At 34.4% G+C, this 18,988-nt stretch overlaps 3 protein-coding genes across 3 annotated transcripts; 2 read left to right on the top strand and 1 right to left on the bottom strand.

Annotated features, from left to right (window-relative positions):
• Positions 1-576: 576 nt before the first annotated feature.
• LOC106142771 (organic cation transporter protein) lies at positions 577-3,658 on the top strand. The gene is made up of 7 exons (XM_060944719.1): positions 577-743; positions 1,105-1,306; positions 1,534-1,634; positions 1,828-1,979; positions 2,128-2,730; positions 2,899-3,080; positions 3,494-3,658. The coding sequence occupies exons 1-7, from the start codon at positions 577-579 to the stop codon at positions 3,656-3,658; spliced, it is 1,572 nt and encodes a 523-aa protein (XP_060800702.1).
• Positions 3,659-5,455: 1,797 nt separating this feature from the next.
• Positions 5,456-8,780, top strand: LOC106142777 (organic cation transporter protein-like). Its single transcript, XM_060944717.1, has 7 exons — positions 5,456-5,622; positions 6,083-6,284; positions 6,621-6,721; positions 6,992-7,143; positions 7,438-8,040; positions 8,204-8,385; positions 8,616-8,780. Exons 1-7 carry the CDS (start codon positions 5,456-5,458, stop codon positions 8,778-8,780), a joined length of 1,572 nt encoding a protein of 523 aa, XP_060800700.1.
• Positions 8,781-11,921: 3,141 nt separating this feature from the next.
• Positions 11,922-17,463, bottom strand: LOC106142944 (juvenile hormone esterase). The gene is made up of 3 exons (XM_013344902.2): positions 17,226-17,463; positions 15,713-16,956; positions 11,922-12,183 (listed from the first exon to the last, which is right to left on the bottom strand). The coding sequence occupies exons 1-3, from the start codon at positions 17,412-17,414 to the stop codon at positions 11,982-11,984; spliced, it is 1,635 nt and encodes a 544-aa protein (XP_013200356.2). The 5' UTR covers positions 17,415-17,463; the 3' UTR covers positions 11,922-11,981.
• Positions 17,464-18,988: the final 1,525 nt, after the last annotated feature.

Here is an 18,988-nt window from a genome sequence, read left to right as displayed (position 1 = left end):
GCTTTGCAAGCGTATTGAGCGCCACTAAGAACTGAATAAAAATTTCGTCAATTAAATGGAAAATCGTGTTTACCGAGATGAAAGAATAGAATAGAATAGATTTATTTTCAAAATTGGATACAAGGTATCACTTATTGACGTCACATCACTTAAATCTCATTATAACTACTACCCTATATAGATAACCCTATAAATACCCTGAGTAAACAAACAAACTTATACATTCATAATATTAGTTGAGACTATAATAACAATGAATGTGCTCCTAAACCGGCAAAGGAAGTGAACCATCAGGGTGACGTAGAAGCGCCACTTATATTATTAGTATCTGAGGATCAACTTGATCAGTCTGCACTCAGTTGCCACGAGGTAACTGCTGTCGCATCAAGATTCTCACTTCATGTTTGTCTTCACACACGTGAAGCCGAAAATACAGTGCCCTTATATTGAAATTAAAATTAAAAACAAAATTTGCAGTAACAAAAAACATGTTTTAGAACTACACATTCAGAAAGAGACGAAAACGAATGAAATATGAATGGTGTAAATACAAAAGAAGTGGTTTCGAACGACAAGATGGGGTTTGAAACAAGTGAATCCGTGAAATTGGATGACATATTAAAGAAATTTGGTTTCCTCGGACGCTATCAAGTGCGAATGATATTTTTGCTTGGTTTTGCTTTCTACATCAACGGAATGCATTGTGTTAACTACATTTTTGTAGCTGAAGCGGTTCCATATAGGTATTTGTTTAATAAGTTTTAACTGGATCAGTCCATTGAATGTACTTTTGCTATTGTAGTGAAACTCAGGCCTCGTAGCATGATGCGCGGGATACAGTTTTTTTCTCCCTAAAAATATCGCTGTTTTGCTTATTATTATGACGTAAAAAGGGACAGCGATAGTTTTCGCGCGATAAAACGGCATCGCGCGTGCCATGCTACGGGAGCAGGCTTGAGTCTACACTTTCTAAAGATCTAGATTTAAACAAATTTTGCTTATAAAGTAATCAAAAATTTCCCATCAGGCCCCATTAAGATAAGGGATTTCTTCTTTTCTATTACATAATTTTTACATTTAAGATTTTTACATTTACTGTTACAGATGTAAAGTTGACCAATGTGAATCGAACCCACCTGTTTTTGAACCGCTACCTGGTTTTGCGGCTCCGAACCACAGTCAAAATTGTTATAAGTATAAAGTAATAGCCAATGACAGTGGATGTACCCCCAATAATTTTAATTCATCAATTATAGAGCGCTGTGATGACTGGGTGTATCCGAACAAAGACAGTTTTGTAGTTGAGGTAAATAAACCACCAAATATTGAGAATTAATCGATTCTTTTACTTGTTTCTCAGGTATATAGAATAGAAATTAATTATTATTAAGCTTTCGATGATTCATCGTGTATTATTACTAGTAAAATTATAAGTTTTACAGATTTTCCCTTTGTTTAGGGAAATATCTTAGTGTGAAACTCCTACTTAAATTGATTTTTGCATCTACATTCGTATGTTATTTCAAATTTCAGTTTGGCTTGGAATGTCAAGAATGGAAGAGAACTTTCGTTGGAACTGTACACAGTATTGGTCTTATGATAGGGTTGTTCTTTCAAGGACAATTGTCAGATAAGTAAGATTTCTTTCTCCTGTATTTTCATTTCTTCTCTAGCTTGGGCAAAAGGTTATACTTTTTTAAATTCGCATGTTTCGCTATGACTATCATTCCAATTTTTAACTATCGCAAGTTGATGCTATGCAGGGACTGTAAAATTTGTAAATTTAATTTTAGTTTTTTTTTTATAAGTATTCTTAACTTGTTCCAGAATTGGAAGAAAACTAGTTCTAATAATAATCGGGGTTGCAGGTGCTGTTTTGGGTACCGTAAAAAGTTTTGCAACCTCATACTCTGTGTATATTATAGTTGAATTATTAGAAGCTATCTTAGGAGACAACAGTTCACCAGCATATATTTTTAGTAAGTGCCAAGATTCAGAGTTTTATGACTACCACCATAAAATAAGGTTTAATTTGTTTTAGGCATTTTTGCGGTATTGTCTGTGTTAGTTTTTAGTCTACTCTGCCAATTTTAAATAAATAATAATAAAAATGGAAATCTTTTTCAGGTGTAGAATTTGCTCACAGTGAGAATCGACTTCGCCAACAAATATTCGTCTGTATAGCCTATGCCATTGGAGCGATCGTGATGTCCATTATTGGCTATAATGTTACTTACTGGCGACATTTCGTTCAAGCCATTTATTTACCTGCGCTTTTGTTTCTTCTATACATATTTTTCATGCACGAAAGCGTTCGATGGCTGCTCAGTAAAGGAAGAAAGCAAGATGCAACAAAAGTTTTGTTAAAAATTGCAAAAACTAACGGTTTGACATTAGAAAAACACATGCTGGAAAATTTGCAGTGTGAAGAATTGGGGACCAAAGATTCACCCCTGAGGGACACCTTTCGATCAAAGATAGTAGTTAAAAGATTTTTCTTATGTTTGATATGGTGGATTTCCTGTACATTTATTTGCTTTGGATTAATGGTTAATGTCGTGTCTTTAGCCGGAAATAAGTATTTAAATTTTGCTCTCATGTCTATAGCCGACATTCCTGCAAGCTTTGCTATGGTCTACACATTAAACAAATTTAATAGAAAAAAACCTTTGTTTGGTTCATTTATGGCTGCAGGGGTTTTATGTTTGGTTCAGCCATTTGTACCTAAAAGTAAGTTATACCTACTCGCTTTTAGATTTATTTATAATATATAATATTTATTTATGTTTCCAATCAAAATGGTATTTTTTTATGAATACAAAAGTAGTTTCAAAAAATACTTCTTATGATGCAAATGATCACCGTAATTTTTTGTAACATAAATATTTTTCTTTTCAGGATACATTTGGCTGTCAACGGGATTATATTTTATTGGAAGATTTGTTACAACATATACATTTACAACTGTGTACATGTACACTTCAGAATTATTTCCAACATATACTCGCAATTCAATGCACGCTTTATGTTCCTCCATTGGTCGTATTGGCTCCATCTTAGCGCCAATGACACCCTTATTAGTAAGTAGATACATTTGGGTCAATACTCTGTATGTTTCACACATATAAAATAATAAAATCACAAATTTTGTCAAGTGTTGACAAAAACATTAGGCCCTTATGATTGACTTTATGGTGGAATATATTATGAAGGATAAGAAAGTTATTGCTGGTTGCCTTATAGGGTGAGCTTGAATTCAGTCAATGACCATATTGTGTACTATCCTAGATAATGTAAGTATAGTTAATACACGAAGCGAGTCCTTAAATTCTAGGGACACGTGCTTGAATGTGCAGGTTTTCTCACAATGTTTCACCTCGTCCAAACAGATATGGGTTAGCAATAAAACTGACATGCAAAACTCAGAAAATACTGGTACATACATGGCAAGTGTTCCTATTTAACGAAATAATGTCGTTATTTTTTTTTCCAGTCACAGTATATGGAAAGCTTGCCAACGCTGGTCATTGGAGCTATATCTCTTCTAGCTGGTCTCACAACACTGCTAGTACCTGATGTTGCTAACGAGCCATTACCAGATAACGTAAAACAGGCGGAATCTTTAGGAGCCCGTCGTACAACTGCACAATGTTGTTAATGTCTATAAGTCAACTTTTTGAACTAAGTAATTTTGTTACATGCAATCGATTTATTATATATCTTAGAAAAGTAGAGAAAGTTTGTAAAGGTATCTGTTGTAAGTTTATTATTGATGTCAAAGATTGATGTATTTAAAATTGAAAATCATGTTATGAGCACTCAGAAGTTGTCTAAAAGGTTTCGTCTGGCGGTCGTCTGTCGTATCGTCTGACGTCGATGTGTTGAACTGGACAATAATGTGAGAGTGAAAGTTGGGTCAAGAGGCAAGAAATCTGAATGAATTGGATAAAATTAGAGCATGAATGTCGAGAGCGTAAGATAATAGATGCCTAGGTGAACGTTTCTTGATTAATATCCAGCAACTAATAACGTAAATTTATATATTATGTAAATTTTAATATATGAAATACATATTTTATAGTCAAGAGATAAATAGTTTTATTAAAACACCAGTTTGTTTGAAGCAACGTTTTAGTAACCGAACAATACATTAGAACTTTTTTGTAACTTAGTATGGTTACTGAAATCGCTTTAAGAAATTTATTTTTATTATTTATTTACGAACGTACATCTGAATTCTATCTCAAACTAGATATTATTAAACCATACAGCTGAACGTGACGTTTTGGTCTTTTCGACGTTTTAGCCATATATCTACCCCATTAGGGACAAACATGATTATATGTATGTACAGCTGCAACCATTATTCAAATTCTGGAATAAGTTTGTGTATTTCTTATACATAATTATATGCATAAGAAAATCTTCCCTGCATTTTGATTAAGTTACGCCTTAATAATAATTTAATAAGGACATCTGTGCTACATCTTTGATTATGATCCTGGAGAAATTGAATCAGTTTTATATGAAGAGAGTTTTGTCACCTAAGATATGGTTATATTATCCAGTTGCCTGAATAATACTATGATGCTCTTCCTGACAGAAGAAGTATTGGTTTGCAATTATAATAATTAGGAAACAATTGTTATATAAATTTAGTATGAATGGTAAGCTCTTAAACCACAGGCAGGTCCAGGAAATACCAATATAATTTGATTTACTTAAAAAACATTAACCTTTCATCAAATTCAGAAAACAAAATTGTTGCCACGAAGCCACGGCACTAAATACATACATTTTTTTTAGTTGTTAAGGTTAAAATTAATTACAGTATATATATAAAAATAAATTGGAAATATGGAAAACGTACAAGATTAACTATGTCGAATACCTAGAAGGCAGTGAAATATAATGAAAAGAAACATCGCATAACTAAAACAAGGCGACACAGAGATTTGTTAACATCCAATAAGTCAAGATGACAATAAGTAAATGAGACATTTATTTCTACCAATCAAACGATCAAATAATTTGGATGCATGTTTAAACTTCTCCAAATACAAATTCCACGAGGTCTCCACGTGAGCCGTACGTAGACAGACTCCTTGTTTATTTATAGTATGATTCTAATAAAAATCAAATCAAATTACTGACAAAGGAAGTGAACTATCAGAGTAATGTGGAAGCGCCAATTGTAGTATCAAGATTTAGGGAACAACTTGTTCAGATCAGCTCGTACTCAGTTGCCAAGAGGACTTATATCAAGATCGAGAATCGTGTATAGACGTTACGCACAGAGAGCGAATATAAAAAATAAAATCAGAAACAAAAAGAAATAAAGAATGATATGAACATGTTGGTTAAAGTACTCAACTAGAATAACATTTAAAAAAGCAATTGGAATAAAAAATCGAAGTGTAGTGTTAATACAAAAAAAGTGGTTTTAAGTGACATAATGGCAGTCGAAACATGTGAAACTGTGAAATTGGATGATATCTTAAAAAAGTTTGGTTTCCTAGGACGTTATCAAGTGCAAATGACATTATTGCTTAGTTTTGTTTTCTTTATCAATGGAATGCATAGTATCAACTATATATTTGTTGCTGAAGAGGTGCCATATAGGTGTTTATTTTACTTCTTTTGGTGCGATCTATTTCAGAAGATTTTTGTTAACCGAGTAAAATACAAGAATGAATAAATATATAATTTCTACAGTTTCTTGACCATTTTGTCTCAAGGCCGACTATGTCCAACCGGAAGCATAAGATTCTTAGAGTGTAAAAGCTGCTACAATGTAACGTTTTCGCCTAACTGCATAAAAATCGTCAGTACGGTCATCGGCAAACATCGCAGATGCGCTTCGGAATCGTGGCTGCCACATTACCCTGAAAATATTGATTGATCCTCTGCATCATAGATCCGCCGTATGCTCTTTGTGTGTAAATTTTTAAAGGTTGTTCATGTTGAAGTATTTGCAAAAGGTCTCATCCTGACAGAATAATGTTTATCATTTCACAAAAAATATTGTTTCCAAAATTGGACAAAAGAAACGTAAATTTAATATAACACTTAATTATTACAGATGTAAAGTTGACCAGTGTGAATCAAACCCACCTATTTTCGAGCCATTACCTAATTTTGTAGCACCAAACGACAGTCAAAACTGTTATAAATACAAGACAATTGCCAATGACAGTGGATGTACACCAAAAAGTTTTAACTCATCTTTTTTAGAACGTTGTGATGATTGGGTATATCCTAGCAAAGACAGTTTTGTGGTTGAGGTATGTAAGTCACTTACTCACTCACTTTACTTATTCTTCCTCTTCCAATTAATGGAGTGAGCAGCAACCCTTAACCCTCCTAGCAGATTCTGTTTTGGATGAATTAAATCGAATTTTGAAATTTTGGTAGTTTCCTGAAACTGAGTCTGTAATTTTTTTAACTGCCAGGGTTCAACTATTTTATTGCTTGTATTATTTGTTACAAAGTGATATTATGCGTTTAGTCTTTCATATTCGAATAAGAACCAAATGAATGAATAGATTTTACCCTAATTTAGCATATTCAAATTTGCTCAATCAAAGCTCTAGGTTAAAGTACATTGTCTTCAATTTCAGTTTGGTTTAGAGTGTCAAGAATGGAAGAGAACATTTATTGGAACTGTACATAGTATAGGTCTTATGATGGGATTGTTTTTTCAAGGCCAATTATCTGATAAGTAAGTGCCATCATTCACTTAGTCTTGCAAGGTCTCATCCTTGTCTTAAAATTATTTGTATCACAACTCGCAGCTCATCTTTTCTTCTATTAACTTCTTATTTATCTGCGTAAATTTTGCATGCTTTTCTTCAATTTCTTTAGTATTGGTACCTATTTTCTATAAGTCAGTTCAGGATTTCTTTCTAGGAGGTTTGGTAAAGACTTCATTGCAAAAAAATATGCCTGGACTGATAAGTTTGTATAAAAACCGAAAATTTCCTTGTTTCAGAATCGGGAGGAAACTCGTTCTAATAATAGTTGGAGTTTTGGGTGCTGTTTTGGGTACAGCAAAAAGTTTTGCTGGTTCATACTTTACGTACATCATACTTGAATTTTTGGAAGCTACCTTTGGTGACAACAGTTCTCCAGGATTTATTATTAGTAAGTTATAATAACGTACCTTCGTGGGTAGACTGTGACAAACTTGAGCAGAAGAGGAAGCAAATATCACAAGTGTATCTGTGGGTCCATAGAGGAAAAATCTGGCGACTACCACAATGACTCTATTTGGTGCAAAATATAGACGTTGGGAATCAGCGTGATAACAACCTTGAGATTGGACAAGACAACTTTCTATACGTAAATCAATACTTTTACTGTATATTAATACATCTGTATATTACACATAAATTCATGCGAACAAATAGTAAAAACCAGTTATAAATATATTTTCAGGTATAGAATTCGCCCATAGCGACAACAGGCTACGTCAGCAAATATTCATCTGTATTGCCTATGCTATTGGTGCAGTCGTGATGTCCACTATTGGCTATTACGTTACTTATTGGCGACATTTCGTTCAAGCCATTTATATACCTGCGCTTCTGTTTCTTCTATACATATTTTTGATGCACGAAAGCGTAAGATGGCTGCTAAGTAAAGGAAGAAAGCAAGAAGCAACAAAAATTTTGTTGAAGATTGCAAAAACTAACGGAGTTACATTAGAAAAAGAGACGCTTGAAAATTTGCAGTGTGAAGAATTGCGGACCGAGAGCTCACCCTTGCGGGACACCTTTCGATCTCAAATAGTAGTAAAGAGATTTTTAGTATGTTTGATATGGTGGATATCATGTAATTTTATTTTTGTTGGGTTAGTTGTAAATGTGGTATCGTTGGCTGGAAATAAATACCTCAATTTTGCAATAATGTCCTTAACTGAAATACCTTCAAGTTTTGCCATGGTCTACACGTTGAACAAATTCAAAAGGAAAAAACCTCTTTTTTGGTCGTTTATGGCAGCTGGAGTTTTATGTTTGGTTCAACCATTTGTACCAAAAAGTAAGTAACATTTGCGTTAAGGAATTGAAACATATAAGTCGACTAGACAAAATTGTGTAAATAACCACGCTTAAAGTAAGCGTGGTTATTTACACAATTTTGTGTTTTCAAACTAGAGTTTTTTATAATATTGTACTTTTCATATCTAACTTTATTTTTCCAGGTCACATCTGGTTGTCTACAGGTTTATATTTTATTGGAAGGTTTATAGCAACGTACACATTTACAGTAATATACATGTATACTTCAGAATTGTTTCCAACATACACTCGTAATTCTATGCACGCCTTGTGTTCGTCCATTGGTCGCATTGGCTCAGTTGTAGCACCAATGACACCTTTATTGGTAAGTACCATTATTTCCAAGACTAGTATGGCTCTGTCTGCCCCATAAGTGATTATAAGTATGTATTTACGACCAAATTTTTTGACCTGTTTCAACTTACTGGTGCTCAATCCCTCCGTGTAAGAAAATTCTTTAGGAATTTTATTGGACCAACTTTACAAAAGCTATCGTGAAATCCTGATGTAGGTCCATAAATTAAAAAAATTACAAACAGATTTCTGTGTTTTCAGGCTCAGTATACAGAAAGCTTGCCTACGCTGGTCATCGGAGCTATATCTCTATTAGCTGGCCTCACAACACTGCTAGTACCCGATGTTGCTAACGAACCATTACCAGATAACGTTAAGCAAGCGGAATCTATTGGAAACCATCGGACCACTGCAAATTGTTGTTGATGTATCTCGTCTTCTTTTGTTCATTTTGTTATTTTTACTTTTGTATAATTATAAACAAATTCTTTAGTTTTCAACATTAAACATAATGTATCGAGTCGAAAATTGTTTCTAATTATTTAGATTTTTCTTTTACATACTTTTTTGCAAACTTTGCTTTAGTCTACCAGTGATTAGAAGAGAAGGAAATCTTCTACTTTTGTTATGTTAAACAAGTTAACAATCAGATCAGACTATCGAAAGTTGTCACGCTGTACGTGTGGCATGTAACGCCTTGATCACTCAATGTAAATAAGTATTATGTGTTAATTTTTTATGCCGTTATTTTAAGTAATTTGGAATATCACGAGTGGTGTGAATATTGTAGAAAAAATAAATATATACATCAAATAATGACATTCCGTGAAACTGAGCATGTAATTATTTTAAGTTATGCAAGTGAGAGACAATTCTATTGTTTTTATACTATTCTATAAATTACCTCATATGTAGGTATCTATTATTAGACTTAATTTGTCTAAAAATTCGATTGGCACCAAATGCTCCGCAAATTTCAATTCAATTGTGTAATGTATTATATATATAACCCAATCTTTTCTCGTTTTTTTTTCTTTTTTCTATTCTAAACTCAAAATATAGAATCTTTTATGGGATCTCTCGTGTTTCTCGTGGCCAGTATTTATCGTTTAAGAATAGTTTTACAGCTCGGCTCCCCGCACCATAAAGTAAAGTGGAGGAGCCAGTGATAAGCCATCGTATATTCAAGTTACAAGCCACCCATTATTTATACTGGAGACTGCAATGTGTACATTTTACGATGCAATTATTTATAACAACTCCAGAATTTACAGTACAATTATGGATTGAGGTAGAAAGAGTAATATCTTTTACTTCCGCTACCGATATTGTTTTTAATAATGTGAGTTCTTTTAATATGTTTAATCGATGTTTTATTGTGTATAGTCCAGATGAAATTGTCATAGAAATTGTACAAAAGATTGTAATAAAGACATTTTGTATTTAATTTTCATTAAGTGCGTTACGTACATTGATTTGTTTTCAAAAGAAAATTAAAACATTTTATGTTTGAGGAACGATTTGTTATATCTGCTCAATAAAGGCCAAAAATATGACTTAGTTATAAAAATATTATTATATATATTAGGTACTTTGAATTTAATTTATATTTGTATGCATAATGAAACTTTGAATATAAAACAAAAAACTTTTTCAACCTCAAGGAAACAGCTTCCAATTAATTTAATTTATTATTATTACAAAATACAAGCATTTATGAATACTTTTATTATGTCTTTATCGCTTTAATATATCGTAATGAAATATAAGATTTTATTGCCACCGATGTTTCTTTATTATATTCTTTTGCGCAAAATCTACTGGACGATGAAATTTAGTATTTAAGCAAAGCCCTGTGGTGGAACTAGTATACAATAAATTCTTCTTAAAGAATAAAAGTTACTACCATTTATTGATAACTAGATGTTGTCCGCGACTTCGTCCGCGTAAATTTCGAGTTGAATCTTGATCATACAGTCAGACAAAAAATGTAAAAAAAATATATCTTTCCATTTCAGTCAAAATACTAAATGTACAGACAAAATATTTTTACTGTTTTATTATATATATAGATTAAATGGATACTCTAAAGGTTCTATCAAAAAGTGGAGCATTGACGCTGACAACAGCAAAATATACACTCTTAATTTTGTAAATACCCATTACTGGTTTATTTTACATTACGTTCTGATGAGAAACAAGATGGCCACCCATTAATTTTAAATGACTATCCTCTCCATTAAAATGTAGAAAGAGCGATACAAAATAATTAATTGTACCTGAGAGATTGCCGCTTTATTGCTATATTTTAAAGGTTATTGCGGAATTTGGAATGTCAAATGAACTTGAAGAGTTTTGAAAGGCACCTTTTGTGTGTAATGGCCGCTTTAATAATTGTAGAGTTGTATTGTTCAATTACAGCGAAATATTTATTTAGTGAAACTAAACACACAACAGTTTTTGTGAGACAATTGGCTCTGACTACCCCGTACATAAGGGACAAAGTCGTAAATGTATGTAGTTGTAAGTAGTTTTTAATGTATTTTTAAAGGTAGTATTAAATTAGCATATGTTTTAAAAGGGTATTTTTTTATCCAAATGTTATCAACCAAAGGTGCAATAGTTAACATTAAATAATCTTACTAGCGCATATGCGTATGAGGGTACTATATTATATGAGTATTACTTGACACATATTATTAGTTTTACATTTGTTTCGAAATATCCATTAGTGTTGAATTGAGATACCAAACAGTAATGACAATAAATTAAACCTTTGCTTTATGAGAAAGTTTTATCTGTTAGATTTAACAGAAAATAAATGGAATTCACATTACGAATCCATATCATGAGAACTCACCATGTGATTCAGAAAGCTTCAAATTCGGCTTCAGTCATTGTCTGAAAGCTTCAAGGCTGACTGCGTCATTTTAACAGCATGACACACCAAGCCCTCAAGATGAATAGACTGTCACAGCCCGCTTTTTATCCAAGGATGAAAACAGTCTTGCATTTCTTGCCGTCGACTACGAATGCCGTAAAATATGACACGACAAAAACTGAATTAATGAATGCGAACGTCTGTTATATTAATTACACCCTGTTCTCCATGAAATGTATTGTTTTAAAGGAAAATTGTTTTGATGGAGCTCGAGTTTAATACTTCGGAGTGACTGTTTTCAATGAAAAAAAAAATATTTTGTGTCTTTTAAATCTTAGTCATTATTTGGAAACGCTTCTGTGTTTATTGTATCTGAGTGTTAATAGATCTTCTTTTCTTTCAGTAAAAGTTAAGAGAAGTGAACACGTGATTCAGAGATAAATACTAATAGATACAGTATGATATCTGTGCAAGCATGGTAACTTCGATACTTACATTATTATTTTAGGGTCGTGTGTTTTTCCAGGAATCTGCATGCTTAGTTTAAGTTAAATCCCTAGAAAACAAAGATTCTAACCAAAACTTGTGATGTGATTTATTTTTTTAATTAAAATAACCAGATTTATCTATTCTATTGACGGAAGCATATTGTGGATAAACTGATTAAGTTAATATAAATAAACTAATTTACAATAAATACTTTATTACACATAACCGGTCATTTATGGTACACATTTTTATCTTATCTACACAACATTATTACCAGGATAGATTCTTTGCAGATTATAATTCGCTTTGTAGAACAAGTCCCAGAAGGTCATTCTGTCGGTGTACGGTCTTGTTTTAGCACTCAACTCCGAGTTGATTTCCAAGTAGTGATGTGACGAACCTTGTGTGATTGGCGTCCATTTTGTTGTCAGGAGTTCAGTGATTTCCGGGGTTGGGTCACTGGAATCAGCAAATATCATGTATGTATATTTTACGGGAAAGATAAAGACAACAATCTAGAAGACTGCATTCAGCTGGATGGTTTAATGATGGGGAGATAAGATACAAATAGTCACAGGCTGCTGATTGTCACACAAAAAAGAATCCCAGGTTTATCTTTATACAACAATAAACTTTTACGAGTAGTTAATTACCAATTAACTGCCAATCTAAGGTCTGCCGCGCCGATGGATGCATGGCTAGGGGCGAGCCTAGTCTCGAGCGTGCCACTTCCGCCATGGGGTTGGGCGACCCCCAGGTAATGGCTAGCCTTACCCTGGCATGCGGGGCTCTGCTGGGGCGGACAAAATTTTTCCCTAGCGTCTCGTGGGAATCGCATGGATGCAAATCTTTTGAAAGAGCACCTAGATGGCGGCGATGGTGTCCGCACCCCATCACGTCTCGTTCCCGGCGGGAGCGGTATGCGGTCTGCTGAAAGCCGCTTTGCGACGATGAATGTAAGAGGAGGAATGAAGGATAAGATTGAGGAAGTATGCCAGATGATGGATGAAAGACGTTTGGATGTGTTGTGCGTGAATGAAACGAAGCGGAAAGGATGCGACGCGACGCAGCACGGCCCTTACACGGCGTATTGGTCTGGAATTTCCAGTACCAGCCGAGGCTGTCAAGGGGTCGGTCTAATTCTTTCTGCACGAATGGCTGAGTGCGTGAATGAGTATGAGTGTGTCAGCCCTCGTCTTCTATGGATTAGGCTGAAAGTTGGAATCACTTGGATCGAAAACGAGGAGTTCTGGAATAGTGTAAGAGAAGTATTGAAAGTTACCAAGCCAAATGAGAAGATTATTATGTTAGGTGATTTTAATGGATGGGTGGGTGTAAAGCGTGATGGATATGAAAAGGTGCTTGGTGCGTTTGGTGACGAAAAGGTGAATGATAATGGAAGAAGTGTATTAGAAATTTGTCTAGAGTGGGATCTTTTTGTGTCGAACTCAATGTTTCAACATAAAGAGATCCACACCTACACAAGAGTGGAAGGTATTTTAAAAAGTATGATAGACTTTGTGATTGTAGATGAAAGATTGAAGAACAAAGTGCTGGATACCCGTGCATATCGCGGTGCTGGCATTGACTCGGATCATTTACTGGTGATATCCCGGATAAGGGGTATCTTCAATCGCTGGCGGCACAGGGTAAGGGAGCAAACCAGCGCTTTGGAAAGAGTAAAAGTAGAAAATTTGCAAGATATGGATGTAGGTAAGAAGTATATTAATAGACTGAAGGATGAATTTGAAGATTTAGAGGAAATGAGCGATATTGAAGATGGATGGAAGGAACTTAAAGAAAGAATTGTGAAAGTAGCTGTTGAAGTGTGTGGTGTAAGTAGAAGAAGGAAAGGAAAAAATCACAAAAATGCGTGGATGAGTAAAGATGTGCAAGAACTTGTGCGATTAAAGAAGAAAGCATGGCTGGATTTGTTAGCAGCAAAAGCTAACTTAAGAATGCAAGAGGTTATAGATGAAGATGTGAATGAAGCACGTAAGGAATATAAGAAAATGAAAGATTTGGTTAAGAAAGCTGTGATTAGAAAGAAAGAAGAGTATAAAGAGGATTTTGATAAAAGGCTATCAGAAGACTTTCAGTCAAATCTGAAAGTATTCTGGAAATCCGTAAGGTCAGCCCGAGGAAATACTATAACCAGAGAGCTGACTAGGATCAGATGCCAGGATGGTAGCGTTGTGAAAGGAGAAGAATGTGTACTAAAGATATGGAAGGACTATTTTGAAAGTTTATTTGAAAAAAAGGAAGGAAATAAGAAAGATTTCTGCTATAGCGAAGAAAAAGAGAATGAGATGGAAGGCGAAATTGAAATGTTCGAAATTGTGGAAGCACTTAAGAGTATGAAAGCGGGAAAGGCTGCTGGGTGTGATAGAGTGTCGGTCGAGATGCTTAAAGCAGGAAAAGGCGTAGTAGCTAGTCAGTTGTACTGCCTTTTCAATTTGTGTTGGAGAAGCGGCCGAGTACCAAAAGATTGGTGTAAGGCTGTTATCGTGCCACTTTACAAAGGAAAAGGGTCACAGCTGGACTGCAAAAATTATCGTGGTATAAGCCTGCTTAGCGTCGTCGGCAAATTGTATGCTAAGGTATTGATTAATAGAGTCAGGAATGAAACTGATGACAAAATATGGGATGCTCAAGCGGGATTTCGAAAGGGAATGGGATGTACTGATCAGGTCTTTTCCTTGCGGTGCATAGCCGAAAAGTTTTTGGCCAAGAGTCAAAAAGTCTATTGCACATTCGTAGATCTGGAAAAGGCCTATGACAGAGTTGAGAGGAATGAATTGTGGTCAGCACTTTCTATGCATGGGGTGAGCAGTCTCTTAATACGAGCACTGAAATCCTTATATGAGGATTCGAGTGCTTGTGTCAGGATAAACGGAGCGCACACTGAGTGGTTTAAGATTGAGAAAGGCGTTAGGCAAGGATGTGTTGCGTCACCGTGGCTGTTCAACCTATTTATGGATAGCTGTTTGACAGATTTGAAAGAGTCTAAAAGTGGATTAAGGATGAATGAGTTACTCGTCAAATGTCTGCTCTATGCCGACGATCAGGTTATACTGGCGTCATCAGCGGAGGAGTTACAGGAGATGGTAAACTGTATGCATGAAGCTTTAAAAGAGAAAGGAATGAAAGTGAACGTAAGTAAAACTAAAACACTGGTTTTTGAAATGGAGAAAGAAATGACAGCATGTAATATTTTGATTGGAGGAGAAAAAGTGGAGCAAGTGAAAGAGTTTGTATATCTAGGATCAAAGTTTACATCAGATGGCAAGTATGATAGTGATATTGAAAGGAGAGTGAACGCGGGGAACATGGTGAATGGAGCTTTGCATGCCTTTATGAGCAGTCAGAAACTATCCAAAAAGGCTCGACTGGCTGTGCACAGGGGCGTGTTGGTCCCGACATTAATGTATGGGAGTGAAAGTTGGGTATGGCAAAAGAAGCATGAAAGCAGAATAAATGCAGTGGAAATGAGAGCGTTAAGGAGTATGATGGGTGTGAAATTGAGTGACAGGATAAGGAACAGCGTGATAAGGGAATGTTGTGATGTGAAAGAAGATGTAGTTACAGGAATAGAAAAGGGTATGTTAAGATGGTTCGGTCATGTGGAGAGGATGAATGAAAGCAGGTTGACTAAGCAGATATACAAGGAGAGTGTGGAGGGAAAGGTCGGAGTGGGAAGACCTAGACGAACGTATCTTGATCAAATTAAGGACGTCCTGGTAAAGGGTCAGGTCAAAAGTACCCGAAACCGCCGAGCTTGTATGAAGAGAGTTATGAATGTGGACGAAGCGAAAGAAGTATGCAGAGATCGTGGCAAGTGGAAAGAGGTAGTCTCTGCCTACCCCTCCGGGAAAGAGGCGTGATTTTATGTATGTAATTACCAATTTTTTAAAGATTTATCAATGATAATGATATGATGATTGGTAATGAGTGTAATAATTTTAAATAAAATTCAATAATAACTTACCTGTACTTCACAAAATTAGTCCACATGGTAGTCATTCTATCTACTACAAGTTGATCTTGAGCATTTGGCACATTTGTCCAGAATGACATGTCAAATAAATAGCCGAGTTCATCAGCATGAGCTGCTTCTCCAATAGTTATATTATTTAAATATTTCGCAAAATTTCTTTCACCGACATATGAAAAAACATATTGGAATATGTCACCAGCTCCATTCTCAACATATTTATTAATTGTTCTCAAGGTGGGGTGACCAAATCGATAATCAGATTGAAAATTAATTATTTCCCATCTGACATTTTCAGTGATTGGCTCGTCACCTAAGTAAAAGTGTCGCACAATTTTTTCCATACCATCAAATTCCGGGTCGTCTACGTCAAAACCTACTGCAAGTTTTTCTCTTATTAAATTATCATAAAATTGTGCCCTTTCAAATCCATATGTAGACAATTCCTCTTGACTGTTAAAACCAATCAAAAGTGGTAAATTTCTTACTTTTGGAATAGGTAAATTAATCCAATTCTGAGTAATAAATCCGTCAACATTTTCATATTCTTGTTCAACACATGGCTTAAAAACTAGATCTAGCGCTGATGCTGCTAAGATAACAGAGTTTGTATCAAAATTGGCCAAAAATGATATAGCATCATCAATATCATTCGTTTCTAGGCCAAGATATTCAGCTAATATTAAAGGAGCATTTTTTACTGGATCCGGAAACGTTGGTGTAAGAGAAGTTCCACTATGTATGATAGCCTTATTAAATACTCTTTCATGAGAAGAGTGGATATGGAAATCAACAGCCATTCCACCAGCACTTTCACCAAAAATTGTTATTTTGTTTGTATCCCCACCAAATGATTCGATATTATCTTTGATCCATCTAAGTGCTAACAACTGATCTTTTAAACCTTGATTTCCAGGTACTTCGGGATGATCTAAACACATAAAACCATATGGACCAAGGCGGTAGTTTATTGTGACCAATATGACATCATGTCTGACAATAAATTTGGGTCCATATAGATATCGTCCAGAGAAACCAATACTGAATCCACCTCCGTATATCCAAACTAAAACTGGCAGGCGATTTCGTGAGTTAGCCGAGTTTGGAACATAAATATTTAAATGCAGACAATCAAGTGTTCCCGTTACAGTATTCTCGAATTCTTCAATTTGAGGACAAATTGCGGAGTCATCGTAAGCTTCAAATATACCATCAAATGGTTCTTGTGGCAAAGCATCCTGAAACATGTACGCAGTCAATGATCAATGTTATCCCAAAAGTTCCCATCAAAAAATCAAATTATCAACGCACAGTTAAAATCACTAAAAACCAAGTGTCAATGCCGACAATACAGAAACTAGCTTTTTTGTGGGCATTCTCCACGAAGAAACTAAAATTCTATTTTTTGGAAAGTTTTTATGTCTTACTATTTAAATATTCCCCATAACCTACTTTATGCAAAAGCTAACTATAATAAACGCGTATAATTGAAATTAAGGTAACTTACAGCAAAGGGGTTGTCCTGCCTCACTTTAGCAAATGGTATACCCATAAACATTGAATAATCTCCATCGCTAGCCCTCAATCCCCGAATTAGTCCAAGTTTTGTATTCACGAGAGGATCTATTCTTAAATCGGCAACTACACTTAAAATACAAATGGAAAATATAAAACATATCTTCTTGAAATCCCACATCTTTACAAGTAAAATAATATTATAGTAAATGGGCTTGTTACTATCTGGACCTCAAAATATATAAAAAGATTACGGATTTATCAGTTTAGATAATGTCATAATAATCTCAACAGTGTGAGTACCTAGTCAATGCACGAGAAGAATGTTTGTCAGATAAAATTTACACACAGAGAGATATTTACCATTTCTATATTTTAATACGTAACGTTTTGAACTCTTACCTAAAATAATCGAAGAAATATTCTACCGGATTCACAAAATGCCATTAAAAAATTAATTTAATTTTGTGGATCCGGTAGACTATTCTCTTCACAAATTTTTGTTATTATCAATAAATGTTAGAAGAATAGACGGTGGAATAATAGAAAATCTTATAGATTTCATCCATATCCGATTTATCGTGAAAACTAATACATTAGAAATGTTAAAACAAGAAGGCTGGTCTCCATTATTTGTTTCATTGGATTGCCTTCATTTCTAAGTGAATCGCTTTTAGCAAATCATATTTGCTACCTATCATAGAATGTATATCGCTACTGATAAAGAAGTATCATAGACGCCATACTCGTATAAATCTTTATGTGTCAAAGTGATAGGAAAATCAAGATATGCTATTTGTTGCGTCATGATCTGGTCAGTTTTTAGGAAAATAAACAAGAAGCTGTATATTTTAGGAATTTAATAAAACATACTTTAAATTACCAAGGAAGACATGAAATTCAAATTTCATATTTTAATAATAAATTCTTGTTCTGTAGATTAATTTTTAATTTAGCCTTGATTAACCCAATTAATTATTGTTATTAAATTGAAATAAGGGGTTATCTAAACAACATTATAACCCGGATAAATCCTTTGAAGATTGTAATTCATTTTGTAGAACAAGTCCCAAAAAGCCATTCTGTTGCCTAAATGGCCTCGTTTTGGAGATCAGTTCTGAGTCTATCCTGGTGGTGGTGTTAAGATTCGTAAGCGATGGGTGTCCACTTTGTCGTTATATCCTGGTCGGAAATTCCTGGCGTAGGATCACTAAAATTTAACAATATAGATATGTATTAACAGTGAACGCAGAGTAAAAACTCAAACGTGAAATAAAATATAAAATGGTGGCTATAAATTAATGGATAGAATAAATAATTTGGTAAAAACTGGTCCATTTACTAACGGAGATGATCAACACATTATAAGCAGATATTAATTGTATTAAATTGGCTTTACAGATTACAATGAAGGTGTTCTTAAGTTATAATTTAAAACTAAAAGCGATTTTTAATACATTTACAGTTGGCCTTAATACCACAAGGAATTCTCTGCCAGTCGCACTAATAACATTAATACTTTATTGGTATGGTGTTATTGGTATGGAGTAAGCTAGTAAGATGAAATTTGATGCGTTCCTACTGCAGCATTTTTCTGACAAGAATAATAATTAACTGTACCTCTAGAAATAATATCGGGAAAGATATCGCTCGACTCGCATTGAACTAATGGTGTGTAAAATTAATGCGCTCCAGTTTTAGACAGTTTTCTATTAACTGTAGAAATTAATAATCCCAAGGGTGAAACTGATTCAG

The sequence above is a fragment of the Amyelois transitella genome, chromosome 6 (genome assembly GCF_032362555.1).
Source record: "Amyelois transitella isolate CPQ chromosome 6, ilAmyTran1.1, whole genome shotgun sequence".
NCBI lineage: Eukaryota > Metazoa > Arthropoda > Insecta > Lepidoptera > Pyralidae > Amyelois > Amyelois transitella.
This window is presented reverse-complemented; position numbering and strand designations above follow the sequence as displayed.

Coding starts and splice junctions, on each gene's coding strand:
- LOC106142777 (XM_060944717.1), top strand. CDS start 5,456: ATGGCAGTCGAAACATGTGAAACTGTGAAATTGGATGATATCTTAAAA. Junction 6,722..6,991: donor CAAGGCCAATTATCTGATAA/GTAAGTGCCATC, acceptor TCCTTGTTTCAG/AATCGGGAGGAAACTCGTTC. Junction 7,144..7,437: donor TTCTCCAGGATTTATTATTA/GTAAGTTATAAT, acceptor ATATATTTTCAG/GTATAGAATTCGCCCATAGC.
- LOC106142944 (XM_013344902.2), bottom strand. CDS start 17,414: ATGTGGGATTTCAAGAAGATATGTTTTATATTTTCCATTTGTATTTTA. Junction 16,957..17,225: donor GGCAGGACAACCCCTTTGCT/GTAAGTTACCTT, acceptor TACATGTTTCAG/GATGCTTTGCCACAAGAACC. Junction 12,184..15,712: donor ACTAATTTTGTGAAGTACAG/GTAAGTTATTAT, acceptor TGCTGATTCCAG/TGACCCAACCCCGGAAATCA.
- LOC106142771 (XM_060944719.1), top strand. CDS start 577: ATGGGGTTTGAAACAAGTGAATCCGTGAAATTGGATGACATATTAAAG. Junction 2,731..2,898: donor TCAGCCATTTGTACCTAAAA/GTAAGTTATACC, acceptor TTTTCTTTTCAG/GATACATTTGGCTGTCAACG. Junction 3,081..3,493: donor CGCCAATGACACCCTTATTA/GTAAGTAGATAC, acceptor TTTTTTTTCCAG/TCACAGTATATGGAAAGCTT.